Source organism: Notolepis coatsorum (assembly GCF_963971535.1).
Source record: "Notolepis coatsorum genome assembly, chromosome: 2".
NCBI classification, from domain to species: Eukaryota; Metazoa; Chordata; class Actinopteri; order Aulopiformes; family Paralepididae; genus Notolepis; species Notolepis coatsorum.
In genome coordinates, this window is record NC_140166.1 from 147,405,615 (window position 1) to 147,428,480 (window position 22,866).

General features: G+C 46.3%; 1 protein-coding gene across 1 annotated transcript in view; it reads left to right on the plus strand.

Annotated features, from left to right (window-relative positions):
• Nucleotides 1–22,866, plus strand: part of LOC311223559 (CUB and sushi domain-containing protein 3-like) — a gene marked incomplete at both ends in the record, with an annotated part of 752,195 nt that overhangs the window by 496,136 nt on the left and 233,193 nt on the right. The window contains 1 exon segment of the mRNA XM_084308339.1: nucleotides 20,136–20,139. Coding sequence (XP_084164465.1) covers nucleotides 20,136–20,139 — 4 coding nt within the window.

Here is a 22,866-nt window from a genome sequence, read left to right on the forward strand (position 1 = left end):
CCCGGGATGCTATTTTCTCCATGCGACGCATTCCGCGGCTGGTCCCACAGGACGGGGGGGGGGGGGGGGGGGGGGGGGGGCACGCGGCTCGAGTCTCCAACCACTTAGCACATGAATGGGCCTGTCGTGAGGGAGAGAGGGGGAGGAGAGGGGGAGGAGTGGAGGAGAGAGGACTCAGCCCAGGAGTTTACAGTCATCCCTCTGGTGGCTGTAATTGCATTCCACACGGGTGTTTACTTACAGGGGGGGGGGGGGGCATGTTTAACCTTCACAAATGATGCTAAAGGTGTTCTGAGACTCACACGAAAGATGGAGAAGAGGAGGAGGAGGAGGAGGAGGAGGAGAGAGGAGGAGGAGAGGAGAGGAGAGGAGGGGAGGGGAGGAGGGCAGAGAGGAGAGGAGGGGAGGAGAGGAGGGGAGAGGAGAGGAGAGGAGAGGAGAGGAGAGGAGAGGAGAGGAGAGGAGAGGAGAGGAGAGGAGAGGAGAGAGGAGAGGAGAGGAGAGGAGAGGAGAGGAGAGGAGAGAGGAGGATGGGAGAGGAGAGGAGACCAGAGGAGACCAGAGGAGAGGATGATAGGAAGGAGAGGACAGGACAGGAGAGGAAAAGAGGGAGATGAGAGAATAGAGAAGGGAGGAGACAAGATTAATGAGAGGGGATGAGAGGAGGAGAACATTACGTTTACATTTACATTTAGTCATTTAGCTGAACGCTTTTATCCAAAGCGACTTACAAGTTCTGTATGACAAGTCATCAGGAAGGGCACAACTCTATCAGCTGAGTAACAATGTTCATCAAAGTGGTGAGTGTAGGTTAGTTTATTAGGACAAGTGCATGACAGTAAAGTTATTTAGGGTTAGATATTTTTATTATTATTATTTTTTATTCAGATGATGGTTGAAGAAGTGCGTCTTTAGTCGATGGCGAAAGATTGGACGGGTTTCGGCTGTCCTAACTGGGGTGGGTAGTGTAGCATTTCCCCAAGCTGGACTTTAATTCAGACAAAATGAACTCCTTGAGACTGATGGCTATGATGCGGTATGTCAACCATTTATTGACAGTTTCATCCTGAGACACCGTAAGAGCTGAAAGTGTAAACAGACATACAGTCATTCGTTTGTTCAAACCACGTTTCCAGTGAAAGTTATAGCACAGGCTAGCATCTTAGCTAGTTTAGCTCAATACACAAATATGAAGATTGCCAAATATAAACAAATAACACAATCCATAATATAAACACGTACCTCTTCGCCTTCCAGCTAGGTGCTAAACAAGGTAAGAAGGGGGTTTCCTTCACCAACTTATTATTAATGAGAGATATCCCATTTACAATTCCTCTCTCCCGTCATATGTATCAAGCATATTTCTGTCGAGTAGCGTTAACCGGAAGTCGTTGTTAAGCAAGGTAGAAACAGCGCGAGCGGGACAACCAGAATCTTCAAAAATAAAAGACAGCATTTCAAAATAAAAGACAGCAAATAACAATTCCACGTAAAATCAAGTCTAACGTTATAAACAGAGGAATTGGTTCTTTACACTCCCATCAAATCATTGTTTCAAATATTGTAGGAAACCATGCATAAGCAACACAATGATTTCTCAATAAACCATAAGCAATAACCAAAAGTTATGGTAGTAAAGTTGTCAAACACTTCAAACAAATCAAATCAAATACATCCTTAAGAGATGCAAGGGTTGTCTTACTTAGTAAACATCTAGTCACTTATCTAGTAATAAGACCAGCTTCTGAACTGGTCTTTCAAGAACTGACTGTTTAGTGAGACGTTCACCCTTCTTTCCCAGTTTCCTGTCACCTAGACATATTGTCACTCTCCTAAACCAGACCATCTCTATCCACTATAGATTTAGGAACTCTACCTAATCTCCATTTATTTCTCGGCAGATCATCATCTTTCATCATTACTATGTTACCTATCTGGAGGTTTCTCTTTGGCGTGTGCCAGCATTGCCTGATGGCGATAGTAGGTAACTTGGGGAGATAGAACCACACGCTCTGGGGGGAGATCGGCCATTCTTTGTTCTTCTGTGTCTCTCCTGAGCCTTCTGCAGGTCACACATCGACGGATCCAGTAGCCCTTTGATCTGATCTCGTTTATGGTTATTCCTTTACCGTGATGTTTGGCCTTTTCATGGCAGTGTGTGATGATCATCTTCGTGATGTGATGTTCCTTCGGAATGATCGCAGGGTGTTTGACTGCATGGGGACGATTGGAGTCACAGAGCCTTCCTCCCACCTTGATTACACCATCCTTGATTGCAGGGTGTTTGACTGCATGGGGGAGATTGGAGTCACAGAGCCTTCCTCCCACCTTGATTACACCATCCTTGATTGCAGGGGGTTTGACTGCATCTGGGAGATTGGAGTCACAGAGCCTTTCTCCCACCTTGACCACACCATCCTTGTCTGGAAAGGGTTTGAGGCGATGCAACTTGTTCTTGAGTGGCAGCCGAGAGCCTGTCTTCAGTAACTTCAGTTCCTCTGGATATGTTTGTCTCTGTAGGTCTTTGATTCTTAGGCCCTCCACGTCCTCTCGTTCCATTACTGTGGAGAGACCATTTGACTTCTCTTTGTTGATGCCGTTCTTTAGTTTGTCTAGGAACAGGATGTCATCCTGGGAGACTGTTTTTCCATCCTCCTTGGCATCCTTGAAGTCGGACTCCAGAACGCGAATGGAATCTGCAGGGGTGACTGGTGGGAGCTCCTTGACCGCTATCCGGAAGCATTCGCTCGTCTGGCTTGGAGTGTCACGGCGCGGTGAAGAGCACCCCACAATGCTCCATCCTAAATCAGTCCGAACTGCATAAGGTTCATCATTTCCTCCTGATATTACTTGTCTTGGTGCCATGGCCCTTGAACAGTCATATCCTATCAAGAGACCAACCTCACAATCCTGTAGCTGTGGAATCTCGTCTACGACTGTGGAGAGATGATTCCATTTCTTGGCCGTTTCCTTTGTTGGAATGTGGGTGCGGTTCACCGGTATGCAATCCTTGGCATAGGCAGGAGGAAGATCGATGTGCAGGGAGGAGCTATAGCCTCGTACACGAAGCCCTGAGACTCTTTGGGTTTTGACTATTGTGTCTCGTCCTATCATGGTAGTTAACTTCAGTTTAACTGGACATGAGTCTGCCTTTAGAGTGTTACTGACCTCCTGGTCGACGAAAGTGGTGTCACTTTGTGTGTCCAACAGGGCGTAGACCAGTTTTTCCGTTCCTGGCGTGTTCCTTGAGGACACCCACACAGGCACAATCATTGACGTGTTGGTGGCTTGTCCTGCTCCAGCAGTAGTGACTGCCAGTGATGTTGCGGCAGCCTCTGTTTGAACAGCTTTGCTTTGGGAAATGTTTTCCCATGGTGCAGGCCTTTCCTTTCTCACATAGCTGTCATCATGAAGACAAGTGGGATGGTTACCTTCGCAGGTGTCGCAGGAATGTCGATGACGGCAGTCCTTGGCACTATGACCGAATTTCGTGCAGCCATAGCAGAGCTTATTCTCCTTCACAAATTCCCGTCGTTCCGCCAAGGTCTCTGCGATGAACTTGGGACATCCATGTAGACTGTGTTGATTGTCCTGACAGAACACACAAGGGGGCCTTACGTTTCTCTTGGCTGGTCTTTGCCTGTCACTGTCGGCCTCAGTTTGAGTGCTAAGAACACACGCTTTGTTCCTGTTGGGGTCCCTGTTGTTTCGTTTTTCTGTGCTGGACTCAAGGGTGCGGAGAGCATGGAATGAGGTGATCGGATTGCAAGCGATTTCTGCCTCCATCTCCACGAATGTGGCGAAGTCCTTGAAGCTGGGGAACTCTTGAGTCCTGTTCAAGGCTTCGGTGGTCTTTCTGTTCCAGCTTGACATTGCCCAGTCTGGCATCTTTTGGATTAGCCTTCTATTCTCTTCACAGTCATTCAATATTTCGAGACTCTTCACATGCTTCATTGCGTCTTGACAGGCGTTTAAGAAGTCTGAAAAGTCTCTTAGTCCCTCTGCATCCTTTGGTTGTACTTTTGGCCAATCTGCGAGCCTGTCTCTAAAGGCTCTCTGTACAACAAAGGGCTGGCCATATCTGTGGTTTAGTTTGTCCCACGCGTCTTTGTAGGCTTCGCTGTCATTTCTATAGAAGGTTCCTTCCAGGGTTTTACGAGCAGGGCCCCCGACATACTTCCTCAAATAATAAAGTTTCTCAGCAGATGAGACGGCTCTGGTGTCAATGAGTGACATGAATGAGGCTTTCCACTCAAGGAACTGGATAGGATCGCCATTAAATACAGATGGCTCTGGAACTGGAAGTCTATTTAGAGCTATGCTATCTTGGAAGGCCTTGGCTAGGGATGATACATTTGCATCAGTCGATAAGGTTGTGACGTTGAGGGGTTGTCCGCTTGCCGCCGAGGGGGCGCTTGCCGCCGAGGAGGCATGGTGAATTCTTTCAGAACTATTTGAGTGGACGCTGCCTTCCTGTGTGTAAACTTGCAGCCTGGCACGGGCTGTCTTCACGTCCTTCTCTGCCTGGAGGCGTACAAGCTCGCGCTTCTCAACTGCAAGCTGCTTTCTTTGTTGCTCCTCTAAATCTTCTATTTTCTCTGTTTGCTTCCTTTCTTCCAGCAACCCTTCGTACGCCACCTCCTTACCGGCAAGATCTGCCGCAGCGTCCACCAGTTTGACTGTCAAAGTGGCGCTGTCATGAGTGGTGGATGATTTGTGACTCGCTCTCGAGACGGTGGATCCATAGACGGACCGAGCATAGCTGCCTTGAAGCAGTTCCTTGAGACGAAGTCGTACTTGTTCTCCGTCGAATTCTTCTTCAATGTCAAAAATCCTCTCATAGACGACTTTCTTAATCTCTGTTGTAACTGCCTCACATGTATCGATGCAGCTTCTCAGTTCAACTGAGGGTGTGTTGTGACCTCGTATTTCAAGGTAGGCGTTCAACACGGCTTCTTTCTCTTCCTCCAGAGCTTCGGACATTAATGCCAATTCCCTTTCATTAAGTTCCGATTTGAGCTGGTTCCTTGACTCACGGACTCCCGTTTTCCACTTTTTATACGCAGAGGCGAATTTTCTTTCATTTCTCTGTGCCTCTTCTTGTTGCCTTTCGAGCAATTTAGGGGTTGGATATCTTATTCGGTCTGAGCGTCGGAGGTGCTCCTGGCCGTCCTCCTGACTGTGACCCTTGAGGCTATTTAGGATTTCTTTTTTGTTTAGAATTTCCTTCTCTATACGTTCCCTCTCAGTAGTATCTAGCGTTTGTTCGAGAGCCCCTTCGAGCGTACTAATTTTAAACTGTAAGCTATCTATTTGATTTTCCAGCTCTAGTTGTGGAGGATGGTGCTCAGTCTCTACTGGCTTCATTTTTAAATATGCAAAATTTAATCTGATCTGAATAATAAACCGTAGTTTTTACTATTATTATAAAATATCAGATAATCCTTGCTATTTTTACTGCACCAAGAATCCTATTTGTTTATACTACTCAGAGAGGACCAAACCTAACGCTGAATAATGTGCTGAATCTGATCTGAACAATAAACCGTAGTTTTTACTATTATTATAAAATATCAGATAATCCTTGCTATTTTTACTGCACCAAGAATCCTATTTGTTTATACTACTCAGAGAGGACCAAACCTAACGCTGAATAATGTGCTGAATCTGATCTGAATAATAAACCGTAGTTTTTACTATTATTATAAAATATCAGATAATCCTTGCTATTTTTACTGCACCAAGAATCCTATTTGTTTATACTACTCAGAGAGGACCAAACCTAACGCTGAATAATGAATATTATAAATATTTCCTTTCATTCCAGTGAATACTCAGTTATGTTACCATTTAGACTGCACATAGTTATCCATAGAGGCAGTTTACAGTCGAGTTGATTAGGTAACTAACAGTAGTTATAATCACAGTGCAAATAACGAGGTTTCTATATAAATATAAATACCTTTAGTGTGGAGGGTACCTTAGAATTCTGCATTAAATTAATAAATTATAATCAGTGCAAAAAAAACAAGGTTTCTTAATTGTTGACGTCGATTTCTTCTTCCAACTGTCAATGTGAGCCTCAATTGTTCTTATTGAAGATGAATGGTTCCTTTTTAATGAAATAATTGTTCCCTTTCCTTTGTCTGACCGTCGCATCAAACCTTTAGCCAGCTGTCACTGACGTGTAGTCTTTTTTGTCTACAAGACCCATGGAATGGCGCCGAGTTGCTTGACGAATTGTCCGTTGTCCGTTGTCTGTTGTCAGCAACTCAGCCCCCGTGGTTTCGTCATCGTAGACCAGGCTTCCTCGGTGCAGCGTCGGGCGGCAGGGATGATGAGGGGCCAGAGCTCTTACTGTAGCATTTCCCCAAGCTGGACTTTAATTCAGACAAAATGAACTCCTTGAGACTGATGGCTATGATGCGGTATGTCAACCATTTATTGACAGTTTCATCCTGAGACACCGTAAGAGCTGAAAGTGTAAACAGACATACAGTCATTCGTTTGTTCAAACCACGTTTCCAGTGAAAGTTATAGCACAGGCTAGCATCTTAGCTAGTTTAGCTCAATACACAAATATGAAGATTGCCAAATATAAACAAATAACACAATCCATAATATAAACACGTACCTCTTCGCCTTCCAGCTAGGTGCTAAACAAGGTAAGAAGGGGGTTTCCTTCACCAACTTATTATTAATGAGAGATATCCCATTTACAATTCCTCTCTCCCGTCATATGTATCAAGCATATTTCTGTCGAGTAGCGTTAACCGGAAGTCGTTGTTAAGCAAGGTAGAAACAGCGCGAGCGGGACAACCAGAATCTTCAAAAATAAAAGACAGCATTTCAAAATAAAAGACAGCAAATAACAATTCCACGTAAAATCAAGTCTAACGTTATAAACAGAGGAATTGGTTCTTTACAGGTAGTTCATTCCACCATTGTGGGGCAAGGACTGAGAATAGGCGACTTCTCTTTGATGACCCTCCCGGAGCTCGGATAGGAGTAGGTCTGAGGCGGCCAGAAGATGCAGAGCGTAGGGGTCTTGAGGGTGTGTAGTTAGAGACCATTGACCGGAGGTAGGCGGGAGCGGTTCCCTTTGCCGCACGGTATGCTAGGTCGAGGGTCTTGAAGCGGATTCGTGCAGCAATGGGGAGCCAGTTCAGGTCCCTAAGAAGTGGGGTGACATGGGCCGAATTCGGTAGGTTTGAGATCAGGCGGGCTGCTGCGTTCTGAATGAGTTGAAGAGGCTTAGTGGCAGTGGCCGGGAGGCCAGCAAGCAGTGCGTTGCAGTATTCGAGGCGGGAGAGGACTGTTGATTGGACGAGGAGTTGGGTGGCTTGTTTTGTCAGGAAGGGGCGGATCCTTCTGACGTTGCTCAGGAGGAATCTGCAGGTTCTGGTTGTCGCAGCGATGTGAGCAGAGAAGTTCAACTGGTCGTCGAGGACAACACCAAGGTTGGTTCTTGGCGGTCGGGGACGCGGTCACAGCTGCATTCGTGACTGTGATGGAAAGGTCGGTCGGGGGAGGATTTGGCCGGCAGGTGGAGCAATTCTGTTTTGCTTAGGTTCAGTTTGAGGTGGTTGGTCGTCATCCAGGCGGAGATGTCGGACAGACAGGCCGAGATCCGCTCAGAGACGTGGATATCTGAGGGAGCCATCCTTGATTGCAGGGTGTTTGACTGCATGGGGGAGATTGGAGTCACAGAGCCTTCCTCCCACCTTGATTACACCATCCTTGATTGCAGGGGGTTTGACTGCATCTGGGAGATTGGAGTCACAGAGCCTTTCTCCCACCTTGACCACACCATCCTTGTCTGGAAAGGGTTTGAGGCGATGCAACTTGTTCTTGAGTGGCAGCCGAGAGCCTGTCTTCAGTAACTTCAGTTCCTCTGGATATGTTTGTCTCTGTAGGTCTTTGATTCTTAGGCCCTCCACGTCCTCTCGTTCCATTACTGTGGAGAGACCATTTGACTTCTCTTTGTTGATGCCGTTCTTTAGTTTGTCTAGGAACAGGATGTCATCCTGGGAGACTGTTTTTCCATCCTCCTTGGCATCCTTGAAGTCGGACTCCAGAACGCGAATGGAATCTGCAGGGGTGACTGGTGGGAGCTCCTTGACCGCGATCCGGAAGCATTCGCTCGTCTGGCTTGGAGTGTCACGGCGCGGTGAAGAGCACCCCACAATGCTCCATCCTAAATCAGTCCGAACTGCATAAGGTTCATCATTTCCTCCTGATATTACTTGTCTTGGTGCCATGGCCCTTGAACAGTCATATCCTATCAAGAGACCAACCTCACAATCCTGTAGCTGTGGAATCTCGTCTACGACTGTGGAGAGATGATTCCATTTCTTGGCCGTTTCCTTTGTTGGAATGTGGGTGCGGTTCACCGGTATGCAATCCTTGGCATAGGCAGGAGGAAGATCGATGTGCAGGGAGGAGCTATAGCCTCGTACACGAAGCCCTGAGACTCTTTGGGTTTTGACTATTGTGTCTCGTCCTATCATGGTAGTTAACTTCAGTTTAACTGGACATGAGTCTGCCTTTAGAGTGTTACTGACCTCCTGGTCGACGAAAGTGGTGTCACTTTGTGTGTCCAACAGGGCGTAGACCAGTTTTTCCGTTCCTGGCGTGTTCCTTGAGGACACCCACACAGGCACAATCATTGACGTGTTGGTGGCTTGTCCTGCTCCAGCAGTAGTGACTGCCAGTGATGTTGCGGCAGCCTCTGTTTGAACAGCTTTGCTTTGGGAAATGTTTTCCCATGGTGCAGGCCTTTCCTTTCTCACATAGCTGTCATCATGAAGACAAGTGGGATGGTTACCTTCGCAGGTGTCGCAGGAATGTCGATGACGGCAGTCCTTGGCACTATGACCGAATTTCGTGCAGCCATAGCAGAGCTTATTCTCCTTCACAAATTCCCGTCGTTCCGCCAAGGTCTCTGCGATGAACTTGGGACATCCATGTAGACTGTGTTGATTGTCCTGACAGAACACACAGGGGGGCCTTACGTTTCCCTTGGCTGGTCTTTGCCTGTCACTGTCGGCCTCAGTTTGAGTGCTAAGAACACACGCTTTGTTCCTGTTGGGGTCCCTGTTGTTTCGTTTTTCTGTGCTGGACTCAAGGGTGCGGAGAGCATGGAATGAGGTGATGGGATTGCAAGCGATTTCTGCCTCCATCTCCACGAATGTGGCGAAGTCCTTGAAGCTGGGGAACTCTTGAGTCCTGTTCAAGGCTTCGGTGGTCTTTCTGTTCCAGCTTGACATTGCCCAGTCTGGCATCTTTTGGATTAGCCTTCTATTCTCTTCACAGTCATTCAATATTTCGAGACTCTTCACATGCTTCATTGCGTCTTGACAGGCGTTTAAGAAGTCTGAAAAGTCTCTTAGTCCCTCTGCATCCTTTGGTTGTACTTTTGGCCAATCTGCGAGCCTGTCTCTAAAGGCTCTCTGTACAACAAAGGGCTGGCCATATCTGTGGTTTAGTTTGTCCCACGCGTCTTTGTAGGCTTCGCTGTCATTTCTATAGAAGGTTCCTTCCAGGGTTTTACGAGCAGGGCCCCCGACATACTTCCTCAAATAATAAAGTTTCTCAGCAGATGAGACGGCTCTGGTGTCAATGAGTGACATGAATGAGGCTTTCCACTCAAGGAACTGGATAGGATCGCCATTAAATACAGATGGCTCTGGAACTGGAAGTCTATTTAGAGCTATGCTATCTTGGAAGGCCTTGGCTAGGGATGATACATTTGCATCAGTCGATAAGGTTGTGACGTTGAGGGGTTGTCCGCTTGCCGCCGAGGGGGCGCTTGCCGCCGAGGAGGCATGGTGAATTCTTTCAGAACTATTTGAGTAGACGCTGCCTTCCTGTGTGTAAACTTGCAGCCTGGCACGGGCTGTCTTCACGTCCTTCTCTGCCTGGAGGCGTACAAGCTCGCGCTTCTCAACTGCAAGCTGCTTTCTTTGTTGCTCCTCTAAATCTTCTATTTTCTCTGTTTGCTTCCTTTCTTCCAGCAACCCTTCGTACGCCACCTCCTTACCGGCAAGATCTGCCGCAGCGTCCACCAGTTTGACTGTCAAAGTGGCGCTGTCATGAGTGGTGGATGATTTGTGACTCGCTCTCGAGACGGTGGATCCATAGACGGACCGAGCATAGCTGCCTTGAAGCAGTTCCTTGAGACGAAGTCGTACTTGTTCTCCGTCGAATTCTTCTTCAATGTCAAAAATCCTCTCATAGACGACTTTCTTAATCTCTGTTGTAACTGCCTCACATGTATCGATGCAGCTTCTCAGTTCAACTGAGGGTGTGTTGTGACCTCGTATTTCAAGGTAGGCGTTCAACACGGCTTCTTTCTCTTCCTCCAGAGCTTCGGACATTAATGCCAATTCCCTTTCATTAAGTTCCGATTTGAGCTGGTTCCTTGACTCACGGACTCCCGTTTTCCACTTTTTATACGCAGAGGCGAATTTTCTTTCATTTCTCTGTGCCTCTTCTTGTTGCCTTTCGAGCAATTTAGGGGTTGGATATCTTATTCGGTCTGAGCGTCGGAGGTGCTCCTGGCCGTCCTCCTGACTGTGACCCTTGAGGCTATTTAGGATTTCTTTTTTGTTTAGAATTTCCTTCTCTATACGTTCCCTCTCAGTAGTATCTAGCGTTTGTTCGAGAGCCCCTTCGAGCGTACTAATTTTAAACTGTAAGCTATCTATTTGATTTTCCAGCTCTAGTTGTGGAGGATGGTGCTCAGTCTCTACTGGCTTCATTTTTAAATATGCAAAATTTAATCTGATCTGAATAATAAACCGTAGTTTTTACTATTATTATAAAATATCAGATAATCCTTGCTATTTTTACTGCACCAAGAATCCTATTTGTTTATACTACTCAGAGAGGACCAAACCTAACGCTGAATAATGTGCTGAATCTGATCTGAACAATAAACCGTAGTTTTTACTATTATTATAAAATATCAGATAATCCTTGCTATTTTTACTGCACCAAGAATCCTATTTGTTTATACTACTCAGAGAGCACCAAACCTAACGCTGAATAATGTGCTGAATCTGATCTGAATAATAAACCGTAGTTTTTACTATTATTATAAAATATCAGATAATCCTTGCTATTTTTACTGCACCAAGAATCCTATTTGTTTATACTACTCAGAGAGGACCAAACCTAACGCTGAATAATGAATATTATAAATATTTCCTTTCATTCCAGTGAATACTCAGTTATGTTACCATTTAGACTGCACATAGTTATCCATAGAGGCAGTTTACAGTCGAGTTGATTAGGTAACTAACAGTAGTTATAATCACAGTGCAAATAACGAGGTTTCTATATAAATATAAATACCTTTAGTGTGGAGGGTACCTTAGAATTCTGCATTAAATTAATAAATTATAATCAGTGCAAAAAAAACAAGGTTTCTTAATTGGTGACGTCGATTTCTTCTTCCAACTGTCAATGTGAGCCTCAATTGTTCTTATTGAAGATGAATGGTTCCTTTTTAATGAAATAATTGTTCCCTTTCCTTTGTCTGACCGTCGCATCAAACCTTTAGCCAGCTGTCACTGACGTCACGTGTAGTCTTTTTTGTCTACAAGACCCATGGAATGGCGCCGAGTTGCTTGACGAATTGTCCGTTGTCCGTTGTCCGTTGTCAGCAACTCAGCCCCCGTGGTTTCGTCGTCGTAGACCAGGCTTCCTCGGTGCAGCGTCGGGCGGCAGGGATGATGAGGGGCCAGAGCTCTTACTGTAGCATTTCCCCAAGCTGGACTTTAATTCAGACAAAATGAACTCCTTGAGACTGATGGCTATGATGCGGTATGTCAACCATTTATTGACAGTTTCATCCTGAGACACCGTAAGAGCTGAAAGTGTAAACAGACATACAGTCATTCGTTTGTTCAAACCACGTTTCCAGTGAAAGTTATAGCACAGGCTAGCATCTTAGCTAGTTTAGCTCAATACACAAATATGAAGATTGCCAAATATAAACAAATAACACAATCCATAATATAAACACGTACCTCTTCGCCTTCCAGCTAGGTGCTAAACAAGGTAAGAAGGGGGTTTCCTTCACCAACTTATTATTAATGAGAGATATCCCATTTACAATTCCTCTCTCCCGTCATATGTATCAAGCATATTTCTGTCGAGTAGCGTTAACCGGAAGTCGTTGTTAAGCAAGGTAGAAACAGCGCAAGCGGGACAACCAGAATCTTCAAAAATAAAAGACAGCATTTCAAAATAAAAGACAGCAAATAACAATTCCACGTAAAATCAAGTCTAACGTTATAAACAGAGGAATTGGTTCTTTACAGGTAGTTCATTCCACCATTGTGGGGCAAGGACTGAGAATAGGCGACTTCTCTTTGATGACCCTCCCGGAGCTCGGATAGGAGTATGTCTGAGGCGGCCAGAAGATGCAGAGCGTAGGGGTCTTGAGGGTGTGTAGTTAGAGACCATTGACCGGAGGTAGGCGGGAGCGGTTCCCTTTGCCGCACGGTATGCTAGGTCGAGGGTCTTGAAGCGGATTCGTGCAGCAATGGGGAGCCAGTTCAGGTCCCTAAGAAGTGGGGTGACATGGGCCGAATTCGGTAGGTTTGAGATCAGGCGGGCTGCTGCGTTCTGAATGAGTTGAAGAGGCTTAGTGGCAGTGGCCGGGAGGCCAGCAAGCAGTGCGTTGCAGTATTCGAGGCGGGAGAGGACTGTTGATTGGACGAGGAGTTGGGTGGCTTGTTTTGTCAGGAAGGGGCGGATCCTTCTGACGTTGCTCAGGAGGAATCTGCAGGTTCTGGTTGTCGCAGCGATGTGAGCAGAGAAGTTCAACTGGTCGTCGAGGACAACACCAAGGTTGGTTCTTGGCGGTCGGGGACGCGGTCACAGCTGCATTCGTGACTGTGATGGAAAGGTCGGTCGGGGGAGGATTTGGCCGGCAGGTGGAGCAATTCTGTTTTGCTTAGGTTCAGTTTGAGGTGGTTGGTCGTCATCCAGGCGGAGATGTCGGACAGACAGGCCGAGATCCGCTCAGAGACGTGGATATCTGAGGGAGGGAAGGAGAGGAAGAGTTGAGTATCGTCGGCATAACAATGATAGGAGAAGCCATGAGACGTGATAATGTTACCCAGTGATTTAGGGGCCTTTCTCACTCACGTTTGGAGATCGAATCACTGCTCCCGAGAACGGGGGGGAGTGTTCTCACTCACCCCTTTTGCGATGTGAAACGGCGCTGATTCGTTTCACCCCCCGCTGAACGGGATCTGTTCGATGAGGTGGTCTCGGAATCGCGCCGTGCGGTGCGGGGGGCGTGACACACACAACGTCGTTACTGTCATGCTTGCTTGAATTTTGGGCAGATAACACCACACACAGCAACAACTGGAGAATACCCACAAAAACGATATTTATGGGCAATTTGAGAGTTCAGACCTCCTACGGCAAGCGTAAACGCTCAAAAGGCAAACCGTAAACAGAACCCGAAGCGAACCAAGACTGCAGTGTGTACACAAACTAGAGGGGGGAGAGGGGGGGGGGGGGGTTCGCACTCTGACCCGGAAGGAGGGCGGTACGCGACCGGAACGGACAGAATGAGTGAGTGAGAAAGGGCCCTTAGTGTAGAGGAAGAAGAGAAGGGGTCCTAGAACCGAGCCCTGGGGGACACCCGTCCGCAGGGGGCGGGTGGCCGACAGGGTCCCTCTCCATGACACTTGGCAGGAGCGGCCATTGAGGTATGATGTCAGCCATGTCAGTGCAGAGCCAGCCACTCCCATTCCTGCAAGGGCCGCGAGGAGGATCTGATGGTTGACTGTGTCGAAGGCTGCAGATATATCTAGGAGAATCAGGACAGAGGAGAGTCCTTTCGCTTTTGCTAAGTGAAGTGCCTCTGTGACCGCAATGAGGGCCGTTTCTGTGGAGTGACCAGTCCAGAAGCCAGACTAGGGTCTAGGAGGTCATTCTGTAAGAGATGAGCAGTAAGTTGGTTGGATACAGCACGTTCAAGTGTTTTAGAAAGGAAGGAGAGAAGAGAGACAGGACGGTAGTTGCCTATGACGGTGGGGTTCAGGGTTGGTTTTTTTATGAGCGGCGTGGAGAAAGGAAGAGAGAGGGAAGAAGAAAGGAGAAAAGAGGAGAAGAGAGGAGAAGAGAGGAGAGAAGAAGAGAGAAGAAAAGAGGAGAGATAGGAGAGGAGAGGAGAGGGGAGGGGATGAGAGGGGAGGAGAGGAGAGGAGAGAGGAGGAGAGGAGAGGAGAAAAGAGGAGAAGATAGGAGAGAAAAAAAGAGAAGAGAGGAGAGGAGAGGAGAGGTGTCACAGAGGGGGAGGGTGGATTGATCAGCACCAGTGCCTCGTGGAATGGCGTGATGCTATATTGAATATCGACTCCCCCATTTATTTCAATTTTAAGCACAGCCAAGCATGAGGCGTTCCAGTGCCCTGTTGACGTCTCCCACACACACACACACACACACACACACACACACACACACACACACACACACACACACACACACACACACACACACACACACACACACACACACACACACACACACACACAGATACACACACACACCCACCCAGCATCAACACAAACATACAAACAAGCTCAACCACACACACACACACACACACACACACACACACACACACACACACACACACACACACACACACACACACACACACACAGACATGCACACTTTAGGCTATGTTCACACTGCATGCAAAAGTGGCCCAAATCTGATCTTTTCAATTCTGATTTGGGCCACTTTCATAATGTCTGATACAGGTCTGATTTGTTGCCAAATAATAAACCATAACCATATAAATGAACCCTTATGTTGTTTTAGTGAAGTATATAGATAGACGTTTGCCATGTTATTCTGACAGTGAGTAAAAATGGCCTATAGGAAATTCTGCTACCCGATAGAACCACAGTTGTAATATTACAACATTTCAATAAAACCTTACAGAAACCATATATATATATATATTTGTAAACACTATATTTGCCTCTCCAAAGTACAAAACCATCTGAAAGGTTGAATAATCTGGCATCCACTGCATTACACCTATAAATTATTATTATTAACTTAGAAATTAAACCATAAACTGGGACTTCAGTGTCCTCCATGTTTACATCCATCATCGTTATTGTTCATTTGTGCCTGTGGGTCACTTCAGGAGCATGTGACACGAAAAACGCATATTGTACACACACCATGTTCACACACACACACACACACACACACACACACACACACACACACACACACACACACACACACACACACACACACACACAGACAAACAGGCAGACAGACAGACAGACACGCACACACACACACACACACACACACACACACACACACACACACACACACACACACACACACACACACACACACACACACACACACACACACACACACACACACACATCATGTTCACACACACACACCATGTTCACACACACACACCATGTTAACAACCTCAAACACACACGCCATGTCAAAATACTAGGGGTGTAAAGGTACACGTATCCGTACCAAACCGAACCATTTCTGTGTGTACCGTACTGTACCGAACGGCTGTGTAGTGTACCGAACAAATACAACGGTATGTTAACCACTAACGACCGCCCACCGAGGGCTGTTTTTTTCACAATCTAATATAATTATTATTATTTTTTCTCTTCTTTACAAGTCGATTATTAATTTCAATATAGAATATTCGTTGACAGCACTACAAGTACAATTAGTTACTGCACACTACATGAGTGGAACATGAAAAGCCAAACTTTCCCCCACTGTACCGAAAACCCATACCGAACCGTGACTTCAAAACCGAGGTACGTACCGTACCGTGGTTTTTGTGTACCGTTACACCCCTACAAAATACACAACCTCAAACACACACACCATGTCAAAATACACAACCTCAAACACACACCATGTTCACAACCTCAAACACACACACACACCATGTCAAAATACACAACCTCAAACACACACACCATGTCAAAATACACAACCTTAAACACACACACCATGTTCACAACCTCAAACACACACACCATGTTCACAACCTCAAACACACACACCATGTCAAAATACACAACCTCACACACAACCAGTCCTCCCAGACATACACCCCCCTCTGCTACCATCTCCCACACTTGCATGTAGTCATTTAGCAGAACCCTTGTATCCAGAGCCGCTCACAGAGTGTGAACAACAAGTCAGCAGGAGGGGAGCATCTCTGGCAGCTAAGGGTCTGTGGTATTGTTAGTCAAACAGTGACATATTAGCATGATAGGTAGTAATATAAGGATCATACCATGGTAGTATAGACATAATAGTGTAGTGGGTGCTATGGACATAATTCACCATTAGATTGTTTTGATGTATTGATGGGGCACTGTCACTTTAATGAGGTTGGTTTTGGGGGTTGGGCTTAGAGAAGTTCAAGTTCAAGTTCTTTAATAGTTGTCATACAGAAGTACAGAATACTTTCATACAAAATGCTTCTTACTGTTACGCTCCAGAGACTGTGCTAGACAAGATAGTATCAAATAACATAATAACATAATATAGCATGAATTTAGAAGAAGAAAATGAGGTCACAGTGTTCGGTATAGACATATGTACAATGTTCTGAGTTACCATATAATATACAATACACAATACTATGCAGTGTACTAATGTACAGTACTATCTAGTGCAAAGCAGAAATGGGATGAGGTACAATTTTAGGTACAATTTACAGTAAGGTGTACGAGTTGTAGTGCAATCCTTCATCCATAAATATAAAGTGTGGGGAGTGGGTGCTACAGTGTGTTTGTTTAAAGTGGGTGTGTGCTATAAAGTGTGTGGAGTGGGTGCTACAGTGTGTTTGTTTAAAGTGAGTGTGTGCGTGTGGATGTGTGTGCTATGTGCGTTTGGTGGTTGTTGTTGTGTAGTGTTCATTCATTGTTCGTTTAGCAGCCTGATGGCCTGGGGATAGAAGCTTCTTCTGAGTCTTTCTGTGCTCGCCTTGAGACTCCGGTATCGCTTGCCTGACCGCAGCAGTTCAAAGAGGCAGTTGTTCGGGTGACTGGAGTCTTTAATGATTCTCTTAGCCTTGCCCTTGCAACGCTTGTAGTAAATGTTCTGGAGGGTGGGGAGCCCCCCTCCAATTGTGCGTTCGGCTGAACGTGTCACTCTTTGTAGTCTGCTTTGGTCTTGTGCAGTGCTATTCCCAAACCAGGAGGTGATGTTGCCGGTCAAGATGCTCTCTATTGTACATGAGTAGAAGTTCTTAAGGATCTTCTGGCTGACTTGGAACTTCCTTAGGCGCCTGAGGAAGTAGAGGCGTTGTCGTGCCTTCTTCACAACACTGTTAATGTGTGTGGTCCATGTCAAGTCCTCGGATATGTAGGCTCCGAGGTACTTAAAGCTGTTGACTCTCTCAACCGGTGCCCCGTCGATGCTGAGGGGGCTGTAGTCCTTGACCCCCGACCTCCTGAAGTCATCTCCTTTGTTTTGCTGACGTTCAGGGAGAGGCTGTTTTCCTGGCACCATCCCGCCAGGACCTTGACCTCTTCCAGGTAGGCCCTCTCGTCGTTGGCAGAGATCAGGCCCACCACCACTGTGTCGTCAGCAAATTTGACGATTGTATTGCTACTCCGCTGAGCCACACAGTCGTGTGTGTACAGGGAGTAGAGGAGAAGACGCGCTGGTGGAATGTCATTGATCAAATGTTTGGTGACGAGGAGCTGTCAGAGTTTAGCACGGCATAGATCTGACAGCTGTCACTTGTGCTAAAAAGATAATAAATGACACACTACTTGGTGTTGTCGCAAGATAGAAATTGTGCGTCTCTCCTTTCCGACGATTTCTACAATAGCATGATAGGTAATAGTATCATACCATAGTAGTATAGACATATTAGCACGATAGGTAGTAGTATAAGGATAGTAACATAGTAGTATAGACATATTGTCATGATAGGTAGTAGTATAGGTATAGTATGTGGTCTCTCTCTCCTTGTCTCTCTCTCAGTGTGGTCTCTCTCTGTCTCTCTCTCTCCTTGTCTCTCTCAGCTCAGTGATGTGGTATCTCTCTCCATGTCTCTCTATCAGTGTGGTCTCTCTCTCTTTGTCTCTCGCTGCTCAGTGATGTGGTCTCTCTCTCCTTGTCTATCTCAGCTCAGTGTGGTCTCTATCTCCTTGTCTCTCTCAGCTCAGTGATGTGGTATCTCTCTCTGTGTCTCTCTCAGCTCAGTGATGCGGTCTCTCTCTTGTCAATTCAATTCAATTCAATTCAATTTAAATGGCTTTATTGGCATGACGTACTTCTACATGTTGCCAAAGCAATATTAAACATAAACATGGATTACAAACAGATATAAGTACATAAAAAATATCATCGTAAAATAAAACATCAAGTATTACGGCGTAAACATGTCAGGTGACTGTCACTCACTGTCCCTCAGTTTGTGGCAGGCAGCAACAAGCTGCTAGCTCACAGCTTGTTGAGTCCTCCCCTAGTAGGACTGGTAGTTTTTCTGTATCTGGTAGTGCGAGAAAGCCTTTTGTTATTAATTCAAATTTTTTTAAATGCGTTTCTCTAATATATTTATATTTTTCACATTTGGTGAGGAAGTGCAACTCAGTTTCAGGTTCACTGAGGGTGCAATGACAGCACAGCCTTTGCTCTGCAGGAAGCCAGGTTTTCCTGTGCCTCCCCTTTTCAACAGCGAGGCTGTGCTCACTCAGTCTGTATTTTGTCAAGGTTCTTTTTAGTTGTTAATCAGTCACCATGCTCAAATAATCTGCTATGGTGTACTGTCGATTTAGAGCCAGATAGCACTGCATTTTGCTCTGTGCTTTTGTTTGTGTTTTCCAATAGGTGATGTAGTTTTGTTTTAGCTGTGTAGTAATTTGATTTATTCTGATTGGTGACGTGTTCTGTTCCTGAGGTGTGTTAAGAGAGCAGGTTTGTGGACTCAGCCTCAGGACCAGCTGGGTAAGGGGGTTCCTGATGCTCCTCAGCTCCTGGCACTGCAGGGCTTGATAATGGTACGAGAGGGGGTCACTTCATTTTAGGTGTGTCCAAAAGTTAATTGCTCTTTTTTGTATTTTTAGTATTAGTGGGTAACGGCCTAATTCTGCCCTGCATGCATTGTTTGTAGTTTTCCTCTGGACATGTAGGATAATCTTACAGAACTCTGCATGCAGGGTCTCAATGGGGTGTTTGTCCCATTGGGTAAAGTCTTGTTTTGTAAGTGGACCCCACACCTCACTGCCATAGAGTGCAATTGGTTCAATAACACATTCAATTAATTTTAACCAGATTCGAATTGGTATTTCTGTTTGTATATTTCTTTTTATGGCATAGAAAGCCCGGCGTGCTTTCCCTCTCAGCTCATTGACTGCTTCCTTAAAATGTCCAGTTGAACTTAGTTTTAGGCCTAAATAGGTGTAATGTGTGCATTACTCTACATGTTTTGTACCAATTGAGAACTTTGGTAGGACGTCCTGAGAACTGGATCTTTTTTGGAATATCATTATTTTTGTCTTTTTGGGGTTTACTGCCAGGGCCCAGGTCTGACAGTAATGCTCTAGCAGGTCCAGGCTCTGCTGTAGGCCGTCTGCTGTGGGGGACAACACCGAGACTTACACCGGGGGCAGAGGACTTTTCTAGTATATTAGCCAATTCATTAATATAGATATTGAAGAGTGCCGGGCTGAGGTTGCAGCCCTGACGAATTCTGTTCTTTTTTTGCCAATTTTTACGCTGCACATATTACCAGAGTACATTGATTTAATAATATCATATGTTTTACCCCCTACACCACTCTCTATAACTTTATAGAACAGTCCTGTATGCCAAATAGAATCAAAAGCCTTTTGGAAGTCAATAAAACAGGCATATATTTTGGTTTTATTTTGGTTTATATGTTTATCAATTAGGGTATGTAGGGTGTAAATATGATCGGAGTGATGTGGTATCTCTCTCCTGGTCTCTCTCAGCTCAGTGATGTGGTCTCTCTATCTGTGTCTCTCAGCTCAGTGATGTGGTCTCTCTCTCCTTGTCTCCTCTCTCTCAGATCAGTGATGTGGTCTCTTTCTCTGTGTCTCTCTCAGCTCAGTGATGTGGTCTCTTTCTCCTTGTCTCCCCTCGCTCAGCTCAGTGATGTGGTCTCTCTCTCAATGTATCTCTCAGCTCAGTGATGTAGTCTCTCTCTCCTTGTCTCTCTCAGCTCAGTGATGTGGTATCTCTCTTCCCTCTCTCCGCTCAGTGATGTGGTCTCTCTCTCCTTGTCTCTCTCAGCTCAGTGATGTGGTATCTCTCTCCCCTCTCTCCGCTCAGTGATGTGGTCTCTCTCTCAGCTCAGTGATGTGGTCTCTCTCTCCTTGTCTCTATCAGCTCAGTGATGTGGTCTCAATCTACCCTCTCTCAGCTCAGTGATGTGGTATCTCTCTCTCCCCTACTCTCAGCTCAGTGATGTGGTCTCTCTCTCCCATCTCTCAGCTCAGTGATGTGGTATCTCTCTCTCTCTTGTCTCTCTCAGCTCAGTGACGTGGTCTCTCTCTCTCCCCTACTCTCAGCTCAGTGATGTGGTCTCTCTCTCCCATCTCTCAGCTCAGTGATGTGGTATCTCTCTCTGTGTCTCTATCAGCTCAGTGAAGTGGTCTCTCTCTGTCTCTCTCAGCTCAGTGATGTGGTCTCTCTCATTGACTCTCTCAGCTCTGTGACGTGGTCTCTCTCTCTCCATGTCTCTCTCAGCTCAGTGATGTGGTCTCTCTCTATGTGTGTCTCTCTCAGCTCAGTGATGTGGTCTCTCTCTCATTGTCTCTATCAGCTCAGTGACATGTGGTCTCTCTCTCTCGCTGTGTCTCTCTCAGCTCAGTGACATGTGGTCTCTCTCTAATTGTCTCTCTCTCACAGTGATGTGGTCTCTCTCTCTCAGTGATGTGGTATATATCTCTACTTGTCTCTCTCTCAGTGATGTGGTCTCTCTCTCCTTGTCTCTCTCTCTATCAGCTCAGTGATGTGGTCTCTCTCTTGTCTCTCTCAGTACAGTGATATGGTCTCTCTCTAGTCTATCTCAGCTCAGTGATGTGGTCTCTCTCGCCGTGTCTCTCTCAGCTCAGTGATGTGGTCTCTCTATCCTTGTCTCCCCTCTCTCAGCTCAGTGATGTGGTCTCTCTCTCCATGTATCTCTCAACTCAGTGTGGTATCTCTCTCCTTGTCTCTCTCAGCTCAGTGATGTGGTCTCTCTCTCTGTGTCTCTCTCAGCTCAGTGATGTGGTCTCTCTCTTGTCTCTCTCAACTCAGTGATGTGGTCTCTCTCTATGTGTCTCTCTCAGCTCAGTGATGTGGTCTCTCTCTCTGTGTCTCTCTCAGCTCAGTGATGTGGTCTCTATCTTGTCTCTCTCAGCTCAGTGACATGTGGTCTCTCTCTCTGTGTCTCTCTCAGCTCAGTGATGTGGTCTCTCTCTCATTGTCTCTCTCAGCTTAGTGGCACGTGGTCTCTCTCTCACTGTGTCTCTCTCAGCTCAGTGGTGTGGTCTCTCTCTTGTCTCTCTCAACTCAGTGATGTGGTCTATCTCTCCGTGTCTCTCTCACCTCAGTGATGTGGTCTCTCTCTCCGTGTCTCTCTCACCTCAGTGATGTGGTCTCTCTCTCCGTGTTTTTCTCAGCTCAGTGACATGTGCTCTATCTCTGTGTCTCTCTCAGCTAAGTGATGTAGTATCTCTCTCCTTGTCCCTCTCAGCTCAGTAATGTGGGCTCTCGCTTGTCTCTCTCAGATAAGTGATGTGGTCTCTCTCTCTTGTCTCTCTCAGCTCAGTGATGTGGTCGCTCTCGCATTGTCTCTATCAGCTCAGTGACATGTGGTCTCTCTCTATATATGTGTCTCTCTCAGCTCAGTGACAACTGGTCTCTCTATCCATGTCTCTCTCAGCTCAGTGACATGTGGTCTATCTCTCAGTCTCTCTCTCTCAGTGATGTGATCTCTCTCTCATTGTCTCTCTCTCACAGTGATGTGGTCTCTCTCTCTCAGTGATGTGGTCTCTCTCTCTCAGTGATGTGGTATCTCTCTACTTGTCTCTCTCTGTGATGTGGTCTCTCTCTCCTTGTCTCTCTCTCAGCTCAGTGATGTGGTCTCTCTCTTGTCTCTCTCAGCTCAGTGATGTGGTCTCTCTCTAGTCTTTCTCAGCTCAGTGATGTGGTATCTCTCTCCTGGTCTCTCTCAGCTCAGTGATGTGGTCTCTATCTACGTGTCTATCAGCTCAGTGATGTGGTCTCTCTCTCCTTGTCTCCTCTCTCTCTCAGCTCAGTGATGTGGTCTCTCCCTCTGTGTATCTCTCAACTCAGTGATGTGGTCTCTCTCTCCTTGTCTCCCCTCTCTCAGCCCAGTGATGTGGTCTTTCTCTCCATGTATCTCTCAGCTCAGTGATGTAGTCTCTCTCTCCTTGTCTCTCTCAGCTCAGTGATGTGGTATCTCTCTCTCCCCTCTCTCCGCTCAGTGATGTGGTCTCTCTCTCAGCTCAGTGATGTGGTTTGTCTCTCTCAGCTCAGTGATGTGGTCTCAATCTACCCTCTCTCAGCTCAGTGATGTGGTCTCTCTCTCCCTCTCTCAGCTCAGTGATGTGGTCTCTCTATCTCCCATCTCTCAGCTCAGTGATGTGGTCTCTCTCTCCATGTATCTCTCAGCTCAGTGATGTAGTCTCTCTCTCCTTGTCTCTCTCAGCTCAGTGATGTGGTATCTCTCTCCCCTCTCTCCGCTCAGTGATGTGGTCTCTCTCTCAGCTCAGTGATGTGGTATCTCTCCTTGTCTCTCTCAGCTCAGTGATGTGGTCTCTCTCTCCC